Source organism: Colletotrichum siamense (genome assembly GCF_013390195.1).
Source record: "Colletotrichum siamense strain Cg363 chromosome Unknown KSG_Cg363_contig04, whole genome shotgun sequence".
Lineage (NCBI taxonomy): Eukaryota > Fungi > Ascomycota > Sordariomycetes > Glomerellales > Glomerellaceae > Colletotrichum > Colletotrichum siamense.
The window spans coordinates 397,470-417,686 of NW_023501017.1; the positions used below are offsets into that span (position 1 = coordinate 397,470).

General features: G+C 55.2%; 7 protein-coding genes across 7 annotated transcripts; 4 read left to right on the forward strand and 3 right to left on the reverse strand.

The window, feature by feature from the left end:
- Window positions 1-3,281: 3,281 nt before the first annotated feature.
- Window positions 3,282-4,316, forward strand: PCL7 (PHO85 cyclin-7; the record flags this gene model as incomplete). Its single annotated transcript, XM_036637869.1, has 1 exon — window positions 3,282-4,316. One exon carries the CDS (start codon window positions 3,282-3,284, stop codon window positions 4,314-4,316), a length of 1,035 nt encoding a protein of 344 aa, XP_036495912.1.
- A 993-nt stretch (window positions 4,317-5,309) lies between these two features.
- CGCS363_v006021 (uncharacterized protein) lies at window positions 5,310-6,261 on the forward strand (the record flags this gene model as incomplete). Its single annotated transcript, XM_036637870.1, has 3 exons — window positions 5,310-5,615; window positions 5,670-6,105; window positions 6,155-6,261. 3 exons carry the CDS (start codon window positions 5,310-5,312, stop codon window positions 6,259-6,261), a joined length of 849 nt encoding a protein of 282 aa, XP_036495913.1.
- A 648-nt stretch (window positions 6,262-6,909) lies between these two features.
- On the forward strand, window positions 6,910-7,833 carry P4H6 (putative prolyl 4-hydroxylase 6; the record flags this gene model as incomplete). The annotated part of the gene is made up of 1 exon (XM_036637871.1): window positions 6,910-7,833. The coding sequence occupies one exon, from the start codon at window positions 6,910-6,912 to the stop codon at window positions 7,831-7,833; it is 924 nt and encodes a 307-aa protein (XP_036495266.1).
- Window positions 7,834-8,013: 180 nt separating this feature from the next.
- On the reverse strand, window positions 8,014-11,021 carry vpr-15 (Minor extracellular protease vpr; the record flags this gene model as incomplete). The annotated part of the gene is made up of 7 exons (XM_036637872.1): window positions 8,014-8,325; window positions 8,388-8,563; window positions 8,621-9,054; window positions 9,101-9,237; window positions 9,292-9,371; window positions 9,420-10,794; window positions 10,842-11,021. The coding sequence occupies 7 exons, from the start codon at window positions 11,019-11,021 to the stop codon at window positions 8,014-8,016; spliced, it is 2,694 nt and encodes an 897-aa protein (XP_036495272.1).
- Window positions 11,022-12,366: 1,345 nt separating this feature from the next.
- 1a (Replicase polyprotein 1a) lies at window positions 12,367-14,235 on the forward strand (the record flags this gene model as incomplete). Its single annotated transcript, XM_036637873.1, has 1 exon — window positions 12,367-14,235. The coding sequence occupies one exon, from the start codon at window positions 12,367-12,369 to the stop codon at window positions 14,233-14,235; it is 1,869 nt and encodes a 622-aa protein (XP_036495916.1).
- Window positions 14,236-15,774: 1,539 nt separating this feature from the next.
- Window positions 15,775-16,401, reverse strand: CGCS363_v006025 (putative transcriptional regulatory protein; the record flags this gene model as incomplete). The annotated part of the gene is made up of 2 exons (XM_036637874.1): window positions 15,775-15,779; window positions 15,852-16,401. The coding sequence occupies 2 exons, from the start codon at window positions 16,399-16,401 to the stop codon at window positions 15,775-15,777; spliced, it is 555 nt and encodes a 184-aa protein (XP_036495917.1).
- Window positions 16,402-18,246: 1,845 nt separating this feature from the next.
- On the reverse strand, window positions 18,247-20,028 carry DAK-0 (Dihydroxyacetone kinase; the record flags this gene model as incomplete). The annotated part of the gene is made up of 1 exon (XM_036637875.1): window positions 18,247-20,028. The coding sequence occupies one exon, from the start codon at window positions 20,026-20,028 to the stop codon at window positions 18,247-18,249; it is 1,782 nt and encodes a 593-aa protein (XP_036495914.1).
- Window positions 20,029-20,217: the final 189 nt, after the last annotated feature.

Below are 20,217 nucleotides of genomic sequence, written 5' to 3' on the forward strand. Positions count from 1 at the left end.
AAGTCACGGCGAGCCGCACGGTGTGTTGAGGTGCCATGGCCTGATGCGGTCGTTCAAGCGAGCCGAGGAAGATGTGATGACTCGCTGTGCCACACATGTTCATGTAGAAAGCGCAGTAGACGGAGACGTAGATGGATAGAAGTAGGCAAAACCCGGCAGAGTAGAGTCACCGGATGTTGATAGGACGCGGTGCCATGTGTAATCGTGTAAGACTGTGCATGGGTGACCCCGGTCTCAAGTTGGTGCCGAGCGAATCGGCCTCGTACGCCGGTGGTTCGCCAATGGTGCGGTAGTGCAGGTCGTCGTGTGTTTCTCTAGCTTCCACGGCGAAGGGAAATTGATTCTAGCGGCGAGCGGATATTACGAGGCGGGAAGGCGGCCTCTTTCGGCATGGCGAGCAAGAAACGGGCGTTTTTCTGTTGGTTCATCTGGCGGCGTGGCTGAGTTTTTTCTTTGCCCGACAAGAGTACCTTACCCAGCGGGTAGATCTCGCCGAAGAGCCGGCAGCGAGAGGCATGCGAGGTGGTGTCCTGGCTGACTCGATGATGTCGAGAGTGGAGATCCATGGATGGTTGACGGACGGCGCGGCGCATCGAAGTGGTGTGGTGAAGGGCGATAATCTGGCAACGTTTGGCGCCGTCGAGGCATCGTAGGTGGTCCACAACAGCAGTCGCATTGAGTCGTGGTCTTTAGCGGCGCGTGGACATGCAGAATAATAAAAATACACAAAATGGCGATAGGCAAACGGCAAGAACAAAGCAGCAAGGCTAGGACGGGTATTGGTTGGGATGGGCAGGATGGCTGGAGCTTCCTGCATCAAAAGTGGTCAGTTGACAATGAAAAAAAAGGAAAGACCCTTAAACCCCACCATGGCGAGTGTAAGGCGGCAGGTGCACCCCTCCACCGGCTGACGATGGCCTCTTGCCTGCTGCTTCGGTGCTTCCTCCAACGGAACGCGGCGGTGGGGTCATGCACTGGCCAGGAAGGAGTCTGTGCTACATATTGGACCCCTGCTGGAAGTGCAACCACCACATGGAAAGTCCGCTGAGGGGAAGGCGTGGGCAGTGGAGGGGGAAAAGGGCAGTTGCAATCGGCCCTTGGAGACCTCCAATCCTGGCTGCTCGTAAGGAGGAACCCCTCACAAGCAGGGCATGGCCGGTATTGTCTGCGCTTACAGGTAATAGGTGTACATTGGATTGGGCGTCAGCGCTGGCCCAAAGCTACGATTGCAGCCGCCTGCCCGGGGCGCGTGTGCAAACCCAAAGTGGATGGCAGGTGCATTGCAGTTGCCTTCCTTTGGTCCTTCCTGATGTAAGTCATTTGAACATTGGTAGGGAAGGAGAGGACCGAGGTGAGGGAAACCGCAGCCTAGGAGGACATTAGGAGCAAGGTAACCACGACTCCAGGAAAGAATGAAGGGCAAGAGAGACTGGAGCTGGGCCAGAACTTCCTCCAAAAGATATGTATGGAAGGAAGGTAAGAACACTGTGAAGGGTCCTGCCCCTCCGTGCCTTCCCACTCCTGCTTGACATCCAGCCGGTGGTGTCTGCCTGCAGTTGCGACTTGCAGCCCGCAGCCCCTCCGAGTCCAGGCCTCTCTCCACCTGGCTCCTCGCCTCTTCGAGTCCCGTGTCCACATCCAGCCCAGGACCCCTCACGGAGCAGTGAAGGCTCCTCTTACACGGAAATTTCTCCAAAAATCTGCCACGATATTAACCCTCCCCCTCTCCCGTCCCGTGTAATTGCGGCATTCTCCTACCACCTTTGACCGCCGGGAATCCGGTGTCAGCCAACGCCCATCAAAGTCGCCGCTCGTTATCTGTATTTACCTCAAGGTGCAGAACAGAAGGCGCATTAATACGTACAGCATATCTCCAGGTTCGCCACTCGGGAGCCGGCGCTGCGGTTCCTGCATATTCCCCTCAGCTGTTCGGCCAGTTCGAGACCTGCCTCCAACCCGTGGGACGGTCATCAACTGATTCCACCGAACCGCACGAATACGCACCGCCAATCCCTTTTCGACATCTCCGTCCCGTCCAACAAACCACCAGCCCTCTTTCAGGCGCGCTCCCGGTCGACTTGCCATCGTCGTCTGCCCGTACGACAATCCCGACGTCAACGCCGACTCCGATCCCGACTCCCCTGCATCGCGCTCCCGTCCGCCTCTCGCTTGCAACCTAGGCATCTCCAGTAACAGGAACACCAGTTTGCCGCGCCGGCCACGTCCGCCGCATCGTATTGCGCCAGCTGCACGCACATCAGGCAACGCCACTGGAACTGCGCTGTTCTGCTCTAGTCTCCAGGCATTGCAGCTGCTGCCCCTCTGCATCCCTCGCCTCTCGCTCTCTCACCAAGTCTCCAATCGCCTATCCGTTCCTCGTTCCCGAGCTGCGCGCTGCTGTCCATTCTCTGCCAATTATTACAGCACCTTGCAGCTGCCCGACTTGAGACGATCGCCGATCCCTCCACCTTGACGGGGATGCCGTGCCCTCTGCTGCTTCTTCGCCTGCTGCATGCCTGCAATTCCCCGCACTAGCTTCGAGATCAGCAGAAAGATTGCGCGCTGTCACTGCCAGCGCCGCCAGCAATTTGACCGACAAGGTCGAGACCACCACCACCAAACCACGCACACCACCAAACGACATCGCCCCAGACAAGACAAGACAGCAACAGCACCAGATTGCCAGCCGAATCTCTTGCATCAGACACCCAGGCCGGACTACGTTCTCAGCCGCCAGACTTCGTCATACTATCCCACCGCCTCGAAATCCCCCCCCTTGGACTACAACAGCCCAGAGCAACATTGCCCTACCTCCGTCGCCTTTATCTTCCGCAAGCGAACGGCCACAAATCCATTTTTAATCGAACCACGACCGGCCGCCCAGGTCCAGCCGTTTCTTTTTCCCCCAGGAAAACTAATTAGCCTGTCCCAGAACGGCCCTGAGGGTACGCCTCCGATCAGCCCAGCCGAGGGTCACCTGCAATAACCGCGAATTATCCCGACCCCCGCCAAGTCGACTAAGACTGAGGGACGACCGCGATTCCACGAGAACCGGACTCGAGACCATGATCTTTGTGGCAAACAGTCCCAGAAACCACGAACCACACAGCCCTCCTTGGGCTTGAACATCGCGACATTTCCTCCCTTCAAAGAATCAGATGCTTGCTGTTGCTCGCGCAGAGTCCGCTGAGACCTCCTTCCCCCATACCCTTTCGACGTCATTAGCGCCTTCTTCAGAACCCTGGTGCCCTCCCGAGGAGCATCACCAAACCACGGCAGGAATGACACCCAAGCCAGAGGACGGCGCTCCTCTGCAGCCCACCGAATCGAACTCGAGCGAGGTCCCCGAGCTACCACCACCGCCCAACCCGTCGCTGGACCCGAGACTGAGCATTACCGATGCCGAAAGCCCTCCCAACGCGCCCGAGAATGACGACGTCTTCAAGCTGTCACCGCGAGCGGCCATGAGGCTATTGAGCGGTGGCATTGAAGCTCTTGTTCGCATCACAGGCGATATCCCACCCACACCTCCGCCAACGAGTCCGACTCTACCCAACATGCGGGGAATGACGGCCGAGAAGGAGCTGATACGAACCAACTCGGAGAAGAACTTGGCGAGGATGCGCCAAGAAGCTGAGGCGGCCATGACAGCGGCTCAATCGTCCCCTCGACGGCCTACGTTGTCTTCTCACACAAGTGGCTCCAGCGGGTCGGTCTCGCAGTTGATAGACGGCGTCCATCTCAGGCAGACGCAGACGCCGACACCGCCGCCGCCATCGAGACCTCCCGAACCGTACATAATTATTGGCGAAAACTCGCAGCCAATCAATCTTCAGCACAGCGCTATCACGCGCAAGTTTTACTCCAAGAAGCCGCCGCCGATCAGCATCGAGGAGTACCTCACGCGCATTCACAGGTTTTGCCCCATGAGCACAGCCGTGTATCTCGCAACAAGCTTATACATCCACCGTCTGGCAGTCGAGGAACGCACAATCCCTGTGACGAGACGAAATGCTCACAGACTGGTGCTGGCCGGGTTAAGAGTGGCAATGAAGGCGCTGGAGGACCTCAGCTACCCGCACAGTAAGATGGCCAAAGTTGGTGGTGTCAGCGAATTGGAGTTGGCAAGGCTGGAGATCAGCTTCTGCTTCCTCGCAAACTTCGAGCTGGTGGCGCGAGAGGACACATTGAAGAAGCACTGGGAGGTGCTCAAGACGGAGCAACCGATCAAGATCCTGCAACCGACGCCGACTCTGTCGCTGAACCGCAAACCCAGAGACAAGACGTTCGCTGGGAAAGAAAATGAATGGAAATGAGGTGACTAGTAATAGGGGCGAAGACCCCATTGTTTTGGCAGCGTATTTGTGGCATTTCCAAGGCATGAGAGCATGATCAAATTGCATTGCGGCGGTGTACTCTGGTTACGATACATGCCACCCCATGTGCTGGCACTTGCGTTGGGTTGGGCGACTTCCGCCAAGCATTAATGGGCGGGTTCATTTGCTAGAAATGCATCTATCTCGTGAATCCATGATACCCGGCGTCGGTGTTGGAGAATCACGAACGTGGTTTCAATCTGTCGCTTAATATTCGTCTTGGGGAAGGAATTACCTTGTGATTATGAGACATTGGTTCTTTGTTTACCTCATCGAGTATAGTTTTCATCCAAACATTCCACGTTACTTGGCTTTGCAGAGAGCTAAGATGCGATGACATGTGCGCCTTGAGAGGAAGCCAGCGATATCAGATTAGAAAGTAGCTCGCCTTATCGATAAAGTTGTGTCCCTCGCCTTATCCGCAAGGTCTTATCGAGTCAATTGTTCATCTTGGCAGGGGCGCCTGGTGTTGTCACTGGTTCAATTGTCTGTGGCCGTCAAGGTTGCCTGTGGAAACGACCGGACCCACTCTTTCGCGTGGCCTCAGTCGCCAATTCATCTGGTCTGTGCGTGAGGTTCCTTAGCGGAGGGGGAAGCTGCAGTTCAGGCCGTGCCAGGCGCAGTAGCAGCAGCAGCAGCTTGCCCCAAACCGAAACCTGGAACAGCACTCGGCGGGCTTGTGTGTTTTCTTTCGGCCGATTTGCGACCTTCAACTTTCCATCACCCGTTTCCGGCCCACCGATATCTCGAACTTGACGTTTCCCACGCTCCTTTTCGCATTTCCTTTACTCGCTCGTTTTTGCGACTGAATAGGCGACAAGTCGACCAACCTTTGACTCGACGATCCTCATTCGAGCGAACGGCCGCGTCGAATCATCCGATCAAACAAAACCTACACCACCCGAGCACACCGCGCGATCGCGAACCGCGGCAATGGCTGACGAGTTCAACAACGACGTCGAGGTCGTCGAGGAGGCCTCCACCAACCCCGGCGCCGATGTCGAGATGGCCGAGGGCACTGAGGCCGGCGACAACGCCCAGGAACTTCCCTTCGCCGAGGGCGGCGAGAGCGATCCCGTCGAGCCGCGCACCACCTTCGCCAGCTACCTTGCCAGCCCTGTCGTGACCATTCTCGTCGGTTCGAGCGAGACCGAGGCCATCCTCACCGCCCACCAGGCTCTTCTCGTCCAGAGTCCGTTCTTCAAGGAGGCATGCGCGCAGTTCAGCGACGACGGCAGCGTGAGTGTATTCGAATGCGCCGCCTTGACTCCGTACTGACATGACACGTCATAGCCACGACAGGTTGAGCTTGTCGGCGAGGAGCTCGACTCCGTCGGCTGCTTCCTCGAGTATCTCTACACCGGCGAGTACTTCCCCCGCAAGGTCGCCGGCTCGCGCACCCTGGAACCCGACCCATCAACACCCGATGTCGACTCCGACGGCACCCAGCTGTTGAAGCACGCGCGCGTCTACACTCTGGCGGAGAAGTTTGGCATGCCCGGCCTACGCTCGCTCGCCAGCTCCAAGATCCACTGCGTCAACTCCACCGCCAAGGGCGAGATTGCCTACGCCCGCTATGTCTACGCCTACACCAGCAAGGACGACACCACCATCCGCGCCCCCGTCGCAAGCTTCTGGGCTACGCGCTCGCACACCCTCCGCGCCGAGGCCGAGGAGGAGTTCCGCTCTCTCTGCTTGGAGTACCCCCAGTTCGGATACGACGTGCTCAGTATGTCTTTTCCGCAAGTTGTGACCGGATTGCTGCTAACAGTTCACAGCTCGCGTCCTCGACGAGAAGCTCAAGCGGGAGCGCAACGAGAAGCTTCACCCTTCTTCCTCAACGCCAGGAAGCACCCGCAAGCGTGCGCGCCACAGCCAGATCTAAAAGGTGTTTGCAATCGGCGATTGAGGGGTTCAATGCATGGTATTCGCGACTCTGGATGGGGAATTTTCTCGCGACACATTTTGGGCGTTGACACTGCTGCCATACCCGCGTTTGTTTTGATGGAGCAAACATGCGAATATCCAATAACAGAACTCGCGTGCTTTTGACCTTTTCAAGGCAGTGTACTGTATAATACTTGCCGTTTGGGAACAAAAGATGGTGATTGGGACAGCGTTGGGCCGTTTGGCTGCGATTTTGCTGGGAGAGCATTGTGCACCTGTACACTACATAACTGCGAAGTAATTCATCAATCACAAGAGAGCGTTTCCTTCTGTCAGTCACCCAGGAGCTTACCTCGGAATGCACCGTCAACACGAAATGCGGAGTTGGATGGCAGGGAACCCTTGGCGCCCTTGGCACAACCTCCAACCAGCCGGCCCGCGGATAGATTCTCCGCACATTCGGAGGAGGATGCTCCATTGATCTATCTGAAGCGCGCGCGGGATGTCGGCACATGTCCAATGTGAACATGGCCTGTCGAGCAGGATATTTGAATCCAACGGTCCCCTCATTCTCAATGACGTGACGTTTGCCCACCGTTCTGGGGACTGCTCGCTGGGCCAATTGCTCACACTCACTTACACCACCATGACCGGCCTCATCACCAAACTCCTCGGCCTCTCCGCCTACACAGGCCTAGTCGCAATCACCCTTCCACACCTCCAAACGCTCAACCTGCCATCACCATCTCTCAAAGTCCTCACCGACGTCCTGCCCTTCCTCCAAGCCGCCTCAAACTCCTCCACACCCGCCGCCGAGCCCTTCCAGTGCCTCCCGCAGAACTACACCACCCAGATCGTCTCCCTCGACCCCCTCGTAATCTACATCCACAACTTCCTCTCCGAGTCCGACATCCCCGCCCTCCTCGCCGCCGGCGAACCCGCCTTCAAGCCCTCATACGTCTACAAGGACGGCCGCCGCCAGGGCACGCCCGACCGCACGTCCTCCTCCGCCGGGCTGCCGCTCGACGACGCGGCGGTACAGTGCGTGCTCGCGCGCGCGGAGCGCTTCATGGGGACGACGCTCGCTCCTGGGCGGGACGAGATGGGCCCGCCGCAGCTGGTACGCTACACCGCGGGCCAGCGGTTTAATGTGCACCATGACTGGTACGACACCTTCCAGCCGGACCGCGCGGGGGGCAGGGATAGGAGGTGGAACCGGGTCGCGAGCTTCTTTGCGATTCTGGAAGATGAATGTGTGGGCGGAGAGACGTGGTTTCCGAAGGTTGAGGCGGTGGCGCCGCAGGACAAGGCGGAGGAGGGGGCGGCGCCGTGGAGGAGGTTTGAGAAGGGCGGGCTGGCGTTTAAGCCGGTCAGGGGGAATGCGGTGTTTTGGGTGAATTTGCATGCGAATGGGACGGGGGACGAGAGGGTTGTGCATGCGGGCTTGCCGTTGGCGGAGGGGCTGAAGACGGCGATGAATATTTGGCCAAAGAGGTATATCGGGCCGGAGGCGTGGGGAGTGAGGGAGAAGGAGGTTGTTGTGGATGAGGCGGAGACTGATCCGGTTTGAAGAGGATTCATGGATGTGTGTGTTAGTCGTGGTATTGAGTACGATTCAGTAAGCATTGTTATGGTTGCTGCTACGATCTTCACTATCTTCAAATAGTCATATCATTAAGACCTGTACAAAGGATAGTCACAGTGACAGAACGCAGGCAGTCTCATTGCTATATCCGATATTGTACTACTATCAGGCCTTGTTCTTGTCCACGATGATCTTGGGAGACACCCTAATCTGCCAATCACTGACATTGTGATAATCCCCATACGTCCTCAACGCCCTCGACAAGATCTTGTACTCGCCGCTCTCGACCGCGCCGCCGTGGGAGTAGTTGCCGCTCGGCCACCACGTGCTGGACGGCAGACGCGGGTACTGCTGTACGGGAGCGTCAAAGTACGCGTCCGAGATGAGGTTGTAGTGCTGCAGGGAGCCGATATACTTGTTCTGGCCCGGTACGAAGGGGTAGGCCCAGTCACTGGGCTCCCAGGTCGGGTCGACGAGCTGTTTTGGGGTTGTGTTAGTTCAAGGTCTGGTGAGGTGCAGAAATGGGGTGTGGGGCGTACGTCAAAGGAGAACTCGCGCGTGGGCCAGAGAATGTCAAAGTCGATGGTGAAGGTGTCCTCGATTGTCATCTTGAAGGTGTCGTTCTCCTTGACGAGGACGAAGTCTGGTGTTTGGACGACGGGGTCGATCCAGCCGTCGGCCCAGATGTTGCTGCCATAGACGCTGCCTTTGATACCTACGAGATGAGTGTTAGTCGTGTAGAAAAAGGACGGAGAAGTCCAAGGCAACGTACCGGCATATGTAACGCGGAGAGTCTCATCATTGGAGCCGATGATGTTGATCCAGCCGCCGTAGACAGGGAAGAGACTGGCATCGATTCCGGCGGGCTCGACAAAGGTCACCGTGAATGTGCCAGTTGCACCCGCTGCGACTTCCAGGGTTGACGTGGAGAACGTGACCGTGGCGAGCTCCTCTTCCTTGGACGAGTACGGCACCGGGGGGAAGGCAACAACGGGATCGCCGTCGGGCTTGGTGGTGACTGTAGACCCGGCCTGGTGAGCAATGTGATACGTGACGGTCTCGTTGCCCCTGTTCTGGATAGTGACCTCGTGGGTTCCCTGGAAGTGGTCGGTGTCGTTGAGGTTGAGGACCGCGGGGGTGATGGAGGTCTTGTATGTGATCACCTTGAAGGCGTCGACGAGGCCTGCGCCCTGCATCGGGATGGGTCTGAAATCGTTAGCTTCGTTGAGAATTCACGGAGGGGAGGACTTACGCGAGGGAAACACTTCCATCGTGGTGAGCCACCGGGTTTCCGCTTGACGTGATCAGGTGGTGGGCAGAGTTACCCGCATCGGCGATGCTGGCCCGGCCACCGTTGGCGGAGAAATACAGGGCTGCGACACCGGCGATCTGTTGATATTCATTAGGCACTGATACTGACATTGTGATGAGGGATTGACTTACATATGGGGTCGCCATGCTCGTTCCAGAGAGAACAGCCCATCCACCTTCAGAGGTGAGGTAAGTAGACAAGATAGATCCACCTGGCCGACATTAGTATACTCGATGGTACGCTTAACGAATAGACCTACCCGGCGCAGAGATCTCAGGCTTGAGACGTCCGTCTACTGTCAAGCCCCAAGACGAGAAGAAGTCAATAGCACCGGCGATGGACTCGGAGTTCACTCCTGGGATACCCACGGCCTGGCCTCCGTTGGCGACGAACTCGAAATCTACCTTACGGCCAAGTTCCTGCTGCTTGACGAGCCACTGTCCATCTTCGTAGCTGATGAGGCCGAACCCAAGGGGTTGCTCTTCGGGATTGTAGACCCCGCGGTTGGGGATTTCCCACGGGGCATTCTTGAAGTTGTAGTAGAACACCCACTTGACGCTTGTGCCGAAGAGGTTAGAGTCAAGGACTTGCCAGCACTCGCAGATACAAGCACTCCGGGGAAGAATGAGGACGCTGTCAGAAGAAACATCCGGAAACTCCCAGACGTCGCAGGAGTCGAGACCGGTGTAGTTTTGGTCAAGGAAGTGGGCAGGAAAGCTTCCATTTCTGGACCATTGAGCGGTGTCGGAGCTCACGTAAAGAATCTCACGGGTCTCGTTGCCACTGGAGCGAGCGGTGACCTTGAATGTAGCAGTCTGAGTGTGCTCAACACTGCCGACAGCGGTGACACCGAAGCCATTGGCGGCGCTGCTTGTGTAGAAAGGACCCATCTCGCCACTGTTGCCGGCAGCAACTGTGACAAACGTCCCCTTGGCCTGAATGTTCGACGCCACGACCGCAAGAATGTTTTCAGGAAACCCGGCGTTCGAGCCAAGCGAAGCAGAGATGATATCAGCGCCATCCTCATGAGCCTTGATGAAGCCCTGGGCAATGACATCCTCCATACTGCTTCCGCCGCATCCGAAAACCTTGTAGATCCTCAGTCTGGCATCAGGCGCGACACCGGGCAGATCTTCATGCGAGCTCGCGACGATACCAGCGACGTGAGTGCCATGGCCAGCGCAGTCCATCGGGTCGTCGTCGGGCATATACTCCCCACCGATCTCATAGTCGTCACCTACCAGGTCGTACCCGCCCTCGACCTTGAATCCGGCACCGAAGCCGCCGCCGAGGTTGGGGTGGTTGTAGTCGATGCCCGTGTCGATGATGGCTACGACGACACCCTTGCCGGAGTGGCCCAGCTTGTGCACCTTGTCGACTCCCGTCAGCACGTGAGGGTCCCATTTGGCCTCGGGCTCCGACATGACGTCCGATGCGTTGGGCTTGAGTGCGTAGACAGCGGAGACGGGCCATAGTCTCTCGACCTCGGGGAGCTCCTCAATCTGTTGGAGGGAGGTGGCAGTGTGGTTGAGCAGGTCGAACGAGGCGCCGTGGAAGATCTCCGAGGTGAAATTCAAGGCGGGTTTGGCGGTGTTATTGGTGAGTTGGAGACTCTCGAAGAAGCCCTCGGTGTCCTGTACTCATCAGCCATGAAGTCTACGCATGGCATTCTGATACTTACAGGAGTCCCGTCACGCTTCCTGAACTTCGCGGAACCAGTTGTCGAGAACTGGACAGCGAATCGTCGGCTCGGAGGCGCGAAGGGCTTCTTGTCACCCAAAGCAACGGCGGGGACATCGGCCGCGAGGGTTGTGGAGCTCGAGAGGAGCGAGACCACCAGAGAACCGAAAGTCCAACGCATCTTGAATCAACCGTAGGAAGCTTGACCTAAGAGTCAGACGGACGTGAAGTGGTTCCTCCTGTCGCAAGCTCTTCGGTTGGTGCACGGTGGCAGGTCAATATATATGCCATGCTCGCAGCATCTCGGCGCTTGACGGCCGACGCATCAGCGAGTGACAAATGCGAGAGCATGCAAGTCCCTAGTCGTGGAAGCTGTATATTGAATATCTGCAGGCAAGAAGGTATCCCACTGAAGAATGGTGTTATCTTGGCTCGATGTAACCCTCAATCGGGAAGGTCGAGGCAGAAGCTCGCCGGCCAAGTCTTGGCAGGAACATGCTTGCTCGTCCAAGACCCTTTCAGAGGAAGCACCTTGCGACCGATCACGCTGGAAAAATCATGTAATGGATTCCAGAGTCTCCGGTTCCGCCAAACATGCCTCCTGGTCGCCCGCGCCAGCTGAACCAAGGTCAAGAATAATCAGACGATCTGATAAGATGGCTTCGGCCTGTAATATTGTCGCCCACTTGCGTGGTGGATACTGATCGGGCTAGAAAGAGAGTTAAATGTCGAATAAACGCGCGAATTAGGCGCCGAGATCGCAGAGCGTGGTGGGCTCAGCTCCGTTGTTGGCCGGGATCATTGGGAATACGATGTGGGGGACGACCGACGGCCAATAGGCTCACTTCCTGCTCATGCGCCGTCGCCCGCGTAGATGAAATTCATATCCGAATTGCATGACGAAGAATGTCGGAGCGAGACCCTTCGTCGGCTGGGCTTCGGCTCGCTGGACACTCGTGGTTGATGAATAACGGTTGACAAAGACATTCCAGGTCTTGCCTCGACAAAAGGATCTCCTTACTCAACTGCTTTGTCGAACTCAGCATAATATTGAACACAACGCTGTTATTGTAGAATGCCCAATACTATTGAAGCTGCGTTACTTAGTTCAAAGAGAAATCACAATAGGATTGTCCCGGGCTCAAATAGGGAATCAGTCTCAAGAAGATGTTCCTTAAACAACACCAGGTAGTTTCTTTCATGGAGTAAAGTGTTAGACGAACAATGTCAATGAGATGAAATCCAAGTAGGCCGCGCATCTGGTATTTAATTTGTCATGAACGACACTGATGCATTCCCATCCATTTTATCCTCCCCACACTCATCAGAACAACAATTCTCAGGACATCGACAGGCTCGAATCGACCACCAACAAGACTACCAAAGCCTCTTCAGAAGTTATATTTCAGCCCCGGAGGCATATTCAACTCACTTACCATACCAGCACAAGCGAGCTAAGCTAGCTCTTATCATCTCACACGGACTATCTTCACAAGAAAGCAAGCAACCTTTCGACTGACATCATAATGGCTCCCAGAAAAACGAATCCGCCTGCTGCGTCCACTCACCATATGAAGACCCGTTCGCAACGGAGAAGGGAACAAGCTGAAGCTGAAGCTGAAGCTGCAGCAAAGGCGGCGGCAGAGGCAGCAGCTGAGGCTGCGAAGCAAGAAGAAGAAGAAGATGATGATGATGACGTTGAGGAGGAAGGCGAGCAGGACGAGAGCGAAGAGGTCATTGAGAATGAAGACGTCAGTGAAAACGCCGACGAGAACGATGACAATGACGACGAAGGTCAAGACAATGGCAATGTTGAGAACCACGGCGATGACGAGGGGGAAAGCGATGAAGATGAGATCAATTCGAACGGCAAGCGCAGTCGTAGTCATTCTGAATCGCCACCGCCGTCGCCGAAGAAGCCCCGACTTGAGGAGGATGACTCAGGGGAGAGTGAAAACAACGAGGAAGATGACGATGAAGACCAAGCAGATGAAAACGAAGACCAGGAAGACCAGGATGAAGACCAGGATGAAGACCAGGATGAAGACAAGGACAATGAAGGTGATGAAGAGATGACCGACCCCGACGAAGATCAAGACAATAATGAGCCGCAGAAATCTAATGGTCCTGCTGACAAGGATGGCCACATGACCGACAACGAGGAAGGTCCGCAGGCGGATGGTGATGAAAATCATGGTGAAGACCACGGGAAAATTGTAGGCGGACCAACGGCAATCGATCAGTTCGCGAACAACAGCAACAACAACGACAATAACATCGTACAAAACAATGCACCGCAGCATACAATTATCCGAGACGACTATTGGCCCAACATCAGACCTTACTTCGAGAGACTTCACCAGGATTACGTCAACGGATCGTCTGAGGAGCACCGTAACACCGAGATACAGATTCCTTGCTGTGCTTGCCACAATCTGACTTCGGTGCCGTTCAGCTCCGAACACTACCCTGCCGGCCCTCACGATCATCAGGAACTGGCCGCCGTTCTGCCTTGCGGCCACCTCATCGGCCTTGACTGCTTGACCGAGTGGAGGCGGCATGCAGACTTCATTCCACTCCCATGTCCTTACTGCCGTCGCCCTTTGGATTGCGAAGATTGCTTTGTACCACTCCGGGTGTACGTTTTAAACCAGGTTGATGTACCACCGCCGACTTCGTTTCCCGCTAACCCTAACGAGGGTGGACTATGCAACACCTGCCACTCGCGTAACAGCTTCATTGTCAACACAGTCTTGATGCCGGACCTTCGGCCAGGGATTGCGAACCCGTCCAATGGCTTATTGCGTCAGTGGGTCGCCCAAGAGGCCAGCCGGGAGTATCGGGAGCTGCGAAGAATTCATGAGACAACTTCCAGTCACTACGCAGCCACGTTCTTAAATGTCTTCTCAACTCTGCGCAGCGAAGCCAACAACATGCAACAACAATTTATGTCCCAATACCCTGCCCTGCAGCGACTGGAGTTTGACGCCAACAATCAACGTCCGTGGAACGCGCCATTTGACTGTCCGCCCAACTCAAATGCCTCCTCCACTTCGCCTCAGATTAGCAATCACTTAGTTGACTCGTTCAACAGCACCGTCTATACGGACTCAGGGAATGCGTCAATTGACTCTTTCAACAGCACCGTCTATCCGCCTTCAGGAATTCCATCAATTGACTCATTCAACAGCACCGCGTACCCGACTCCGAGCGATACAAGCGTCCCTTTTATAGGATATGATGGTTCGACTGACACCTCTAGCAGCTCGTTTTTCGAAGAAGCTCGGTGGCAAGGACACACAGGCGAATCTGATAGCGATGCAAGTAACGGAGGCTCTAGCTCTATCGACGTTCAGTACTGGATCGATTTCATGAGGAGACAAAACCCCCATTGAGATGCGAAGAGGCTTGTATATTTGAGACGATTGAATAGGGTGGGTGTTTATTGATTATCCGGGAGAGGGGGTCTGGTGTATGCGCATCCATTATGACAAAGGACCTGATCCTCTTGAATTTAGGGCATTGTTCTCACGGCGTTTTGGTAGGTGTCATAACACGACATGCTCTTAAATTCAGACGACTTTCTTTTGTCTACAAAGGCCTTGGCCACATTACAAAGACATATTCATTAAACTTAATGATCGCTCCTATGCGTATGAAAAAGAGCTGTCGGCCCCGGCAATGCTTTCGAAAAGGTCGTTATCCGAAAACCACTCCATTCCGGAGCCTAGGAAACCACAGTTGTTACCGCCCTGCCCAAGTGTGATTTGATCGTATAGGTTGACGTCGTGAAGGATGTCAGTCGGCGATGACGCATCCAAGCATCTGTGACTTGTGGTCGTCTCTGATTGTGCACCCCCGGCCTTGCTGCCTATGGTGCCTGCAACTTGGAAATTTGATCTTTGATCTGTAGTCTCCACTGGAACATCATGGAGCGTATAGCTAGAACGAACAACCTGGCTGCAATCCTTGGATTTTTCAGAGGTTTTCCAGTTCTCAATCATGTCCCGGAGAATCTGGTGCGCTTTTTTGGATGTCGGATATGAGTTGCTCATCTCTGAAAGCACCTCCATGCAGCCTTGAAGAGGTTGATCATGGATTGCCTCCCCGCCCAGGCGGCTATTCATGAGATGTATGGTTCCAGCAATAAAAACGAAGTGAATTGCAGATGGTGACATCTGCTTGATGTTGTACAGGTTTCGATAGGCAAAAGCAAGTTTTGCTATTTTCGTCGCAGCTTCACAGGACGCGGTTATTGGGTTGAAAGAGGCAGAAGCTTGCATGTCGAGGTCTGTGGCGACTCTAGAATGGTTCATAAAAGGTCGATGGAGCATGATGAGGTTGAAGTAGAAAGTCATGCTGGAACAAAAACCATTGTTAGCAACTTAGAGTGATTCTTTGGCGATGAAGCAGGTTTTTGGGGACATACTGCAGGATCAAGACTTCTGACGATGTTTTGACGCTTTCGTCGCTGGACCATCTGAACCTTTGTGGCAACATCCGATGCCACCGCCACAACTCCTCATGCAATCGCCGAGCTAATGATCTCAGCTCGCTCGGTGTTCGTCGGTTCCTTTCACCGTAAATCATAGTTTGGGTTTTTGAACATAAAATAGACAGAGTTGAAGATGCATGGAGATAGCATAGAGAGCATTCTTCATCGCCGCCAACTTTCTTCTCGGCTTGTCGTTCTGGTACGGATAGCGTAATATCGTCATCTCTGAATGTAGGTGGTCGCCCACGACAAGTACTCAGCAGACTGGGAGAGAATGTCAGCATCAGAAAGGTAGGAGCATACATAGCTTTTCTTTGCACTTACGCATCTGCTTGATGGCATGCCCAGAATACTCTTTGCCTCAGTCTCGCCTCATCTGAGCTCATTCTCCCAGACCTCAACGCTTTTGAGCAGTCAAGATGCAACCTCAGGTCGCTAGCTATCCTGAATGCCATCCCTGAAGAGCAGATCCTTGGTTAGTGTCTAGCGAAGGCATTTCGGACTATGGAAACTCACCACTGTACATCCAGCCCAGAGAGGTATGCCCTGCTGCCTCAAACCTAGAGCCCAGGATCAAGGCTGTTTGGACTGTTGTGATGGTTGGGTGCTCAAGCTCTAAGTCAAGCAGCTGACACGCACTTGTCGCAAAATTGTCGCCAGCAAGTCCGCCAGATGATGCAGAGTAACGCACAACACCCTTATCAAGACTGATCATCGAAGCCAGCGAAAGTATCGCGTACAGTAGAGTAGGAGAGTAGAAATTGCGGTCGCCTTGGCCTCCACTGTCGTCCCAAAGCTTCCGATGGCGGACAAACAAGTCGCGATCGATCGCGAGCAAATGAGGCGCCTGCCACTGCCAAAAGAGGTCGAGAAGATGCGCGACAATGGGTTCTGGCTCTGGATGTACTTCAGATGGTACGCAAGGCTGTCTATTAGCAAGAGGTGCAGGGCCGGTGGCTTCGGAACTTCTTGCAACAGCATTATCTTCCAAGTAAGGAAACATGCTGGTGTATCCCAAATATGCATCATTCTCTGCGGCGCCCTCTTCTGGCATGGCCTCATCCATTGCCGAAGGGAAGCTCAATTGCTCAAGGATGGGCTCACTGTATGGGATATGATCGCTCGACACCGACTCAGATCGGAGGGAGTTTGGTGTAGGTTCGGCTCGGGGCGTTGTGATCCAAGTCTCTGGCTTCTCATAAGAGGGCATCGAAACAGTCCTTGTGTGTGTGCCAGGACTAGAAGAGCTTGCAGGGCTTGGAAAAGAGAATTGCCTCAAGCTCCTGGAGCTGTCGTCGTCTTTGAAGATCCCAAATGATTGACCGTCAACCCGGGAGGCATTCCTCACGAATTCTTCTAGGGCCTGCATCCGCTGGTGCAGTGCCTTGGACTCGCTCGGTCGGCGATGACTGCGCTTGTCCTCGCCATACCGCACCTCGCACTTCTCATTCTTGTTCCGACATAGGGTGCAAGATCTCCCTCCTTCACTCAAAACCTGGGAAATATCACATCGTCTTTTGTCTTTTTTGCAACGAGTGCATGCAAAACTGGCTCGGCTCGCATGTCGGTCGGGGGGCATCGTCGTTTCGAGCAATTGGGTATCGTAAGTCGAGGGAGGTGGGTGTCAGAGCAAAGAAGAAGCGCTGATACTCGACTAAGGTCAAGACTCAAAAATAGCTGCAGACCAGAAATGCTCCCCAATTGCACACAGCAAAAAACATCGTGAGGTGAGGGGCACGTCACGGTTCGGTTCGGGGTGTCGACCGACCGCGTCCGTTTATGCCGATCGTGCTGCCAAAAAAAAGTTGACGATGTGAGGGGAAGGTGTAAGCGCAGGATCTCCCCCTGGTTTAGCGCATAACAGCCCAGCCAACGGGCACAAACCAACAAAACAGCACTGATGGATGGGTGACGTTGCCATGGATGGCTCAAGGTAAGGTTCTGGCCAGAACGCGGTGAACTGTCCGGTCCACCGGTATTGTGGATAAACGAGGCGAAGTATTGGGCGTGTGACAATCCGGGGATCCGTATTTCAAAGACACAGCTAGCTGTTCTGTGTGAAGCTCAGAGCTCCTCGTCAGCTGTGCTCGCTTGTGTTGATTGCTGCTGCTGCTGCTGTCAACCCAACCCCTTTTGCCCCTTGGACCCTGAATCAGCATCCGTCCGGAGTGTAATGCACGATCTGGTCAGACTTGTCTCATGGTGGAACTGCTAGACTTGGTTTAGCTGCCCAAGAAAACCCATAAATAAGGAGATGGGCTCAACATTCCCAGTTCCCCGGCGGGTCGTCCGATCACAGGAGCCTCACGAGACCCCGTCTTCCCTCCAAATGCCCCGCGAACACCCCGGACTCCGCATGGAACCCCTCTCCACCCAAGCTCAAAGGCCGTTCCAGGCGGGAAAGATGAACCAACCAACCACGGATCCCGGGCGTCCACACCGGCTTCAGCCCTCGGGTTTCCTAATCGGGTAATCCGGCGCAAACAGCCTGAAATCACCGAGAAACAACCACTCAGGCACTTGTTGGTCTCGAACGACGATGCTCGGAGTCTGGGGAGGGGTTGCCCCACGCGGCATACTCTGTTCGGGATAAGACGTGAGGTCAGGTGTGTATCAAAAACTCAACACGAAGGCGGCGGAAGTGTGGCAAACCCTTTTCCGCATCAACGGGGATCTCGGAGACGTTGGGCTTGCTTTCTTTGCCTCGAATGATTTGGCCATTACGTGACACGCCGGGAGCTCCATCTTTGTGTGTCCATCTTTTTTTGGTTCAACAATTAGAATTGGGAAACACCAGCCGCTACCTATCTACAGACTGATGTCAGAATGATTGTTGAGAGGGAGGCACAAAAGTGGAGGAATCTTACTCTATTAATCGCTAATTTTGAATATCCGAGTTCTCGCGTACCAATTACGCCAAGCCAGTCTGCAAACCCCTGATTGCCACCATCGCACCCCACGCGCCGGGGTCGGGGGGTTGGGCACCTCCATTTTCCGTCGTGCTTCCAACGTACGTCGCCCGACCGAGCTTTGCCTTTGCGGTTCTAGTTGCCTCCGCGCCGTCGACAGCCGCCTGGACGGCGGAGTCGAAGCCTCCGTTCCTGATGCTCTCCACGAAGGGGATCAGGACGTCGAGGACTGTGCGGTCGCCTACCTTCGCGGGGGTGTAGTGACTGAGGTGCTCCAGCGCGGAAGCGAGGGCCAATTGCCAGACAGACAGGATGCCCTTGGACTTGGCAAGGGGCGCGTTCTCCTTGACGGAATTGCACAGGGACACAAAGAAGATGCCCAATATGCCGCCCAGTGTGCCACCCATCTTGCTCTCGACGATGTCTTCCAGCTCATGCAAGACAGCGACAATAGAGCCGCCATCGGCGACGCCCTTCTTGTCCAGTGCCTCCAGGAGGTGCGACGCGCCAGTCTGGAGGGTTTCTCCACAGTCTCCATCCCCCATGATCATGTCCCACTTTGTAATGTCGGGTTCGGCGTCGATCACTGCAGAGCAAGCCGCACGCAGCATGGACTTCAGGATCGCGGGGTCCATTTTCACGTCGCTGTTCGTATCGATCGTCTTGGGTTCTTCGGGGGCGGCGTGGACGATTTGGGACTTGCGATCGCGTCGTACGGTCTGGGCTCCGGCCATGGACTCCCAGTGGGTGTTGGTCTTGATGTCGACAAACTCCTTGATCTGCTCAACTGAGAAGGAGCACTGCTTCGAGGCTGCTGTGATGTTCATGAGGGACAGGGAGAAGGCAGGTGCGTTGAGTGATGTCTCGAGGGGACCAGCGAATACTCTGACTGGCTTGACGTTCCACTTCTGCTCCAACTGCTGGAGGACTTCGTCAACCAGCGCACCCTGCTCCAGGTAGGAGATGCCGCCGAAGTTGCTGACCAGAAGGATGGTCTCGTCGCCGGGGGTGAACTTGACATAGGATCGCTCAGGGTCGTCCTCCTTGAGGCAGTACTCCAGGAGCTGGTCGACCAGGTCTTGAGGGGATGGCCTGGGGGAAAGCTTCTTGTAGCCAGGCTCGTTGTGAGGACCAGTGCCGATCTCTAGCTCATCAGCCTTGAGCTGAGCGTGTTCGGTGCGTCCAGGGACGTGGCAGTGATCGAGGGTGGCTGCGATGGAGACGATCTCGTTCTCAACCGCAACACCGAGTTGGTAGATCTCATCGAAGGATCCGGCCTTGACACCGGCAGCGCCGCAAGTGACCTTGAGAACACCGAGCTGGCCGGCAAGACCACGTCTGCCAACCAAGCTGCCCTTCTTCTTGCCAACCGAGACGTCGTCGCCGCAGATGATGATGCGGCAGTTGTGTCCCTTACTCCTGGCCTTCTCGCTGGCGAGTCCGAAGTGAAGGCAGTCGCCGGTGTAGTTCGTGACAACGAGAAGGGTGCCAACGTCTGAAGGAACAGCCTCAATACCGGCCAAGATCTGCTTTGCTGAGGGGCTGGCAAAGATGTCACCAGCGACGGAAGCAGCAAGCATGTTCTTTCCAACGTAGCCGGACCATGCTGGCTCGTGACCTGATCCTCCGCCGGAGATGACGCTGATGTTGGACTTGTCGTAAGTTGTGTCAAAGACGACGCGGTTAGAGGCGTCGAGGCCCAAAGAGGGGTTGTAGGCGATGAGGCCTCTCAGACACTTGTCAACCAGTCCATCTGCGGACTGGAAGATGTGACGGTCTGACATGGTGTCTGATGTCTGGGTTGAGGAAAGTGTAAATTCGGCAATAGGGAGAAGATTTGAGATGATCTGAAAGACGAACAGATGAATTGAAGATGGAATGACCTGACAGGAGTTCGTTCGGACTGAACTTGGGACATAATGTAGGATGACGGGTGGGTAATATCATAAGGGCTGTGCGGGGGTCGGTTGTGA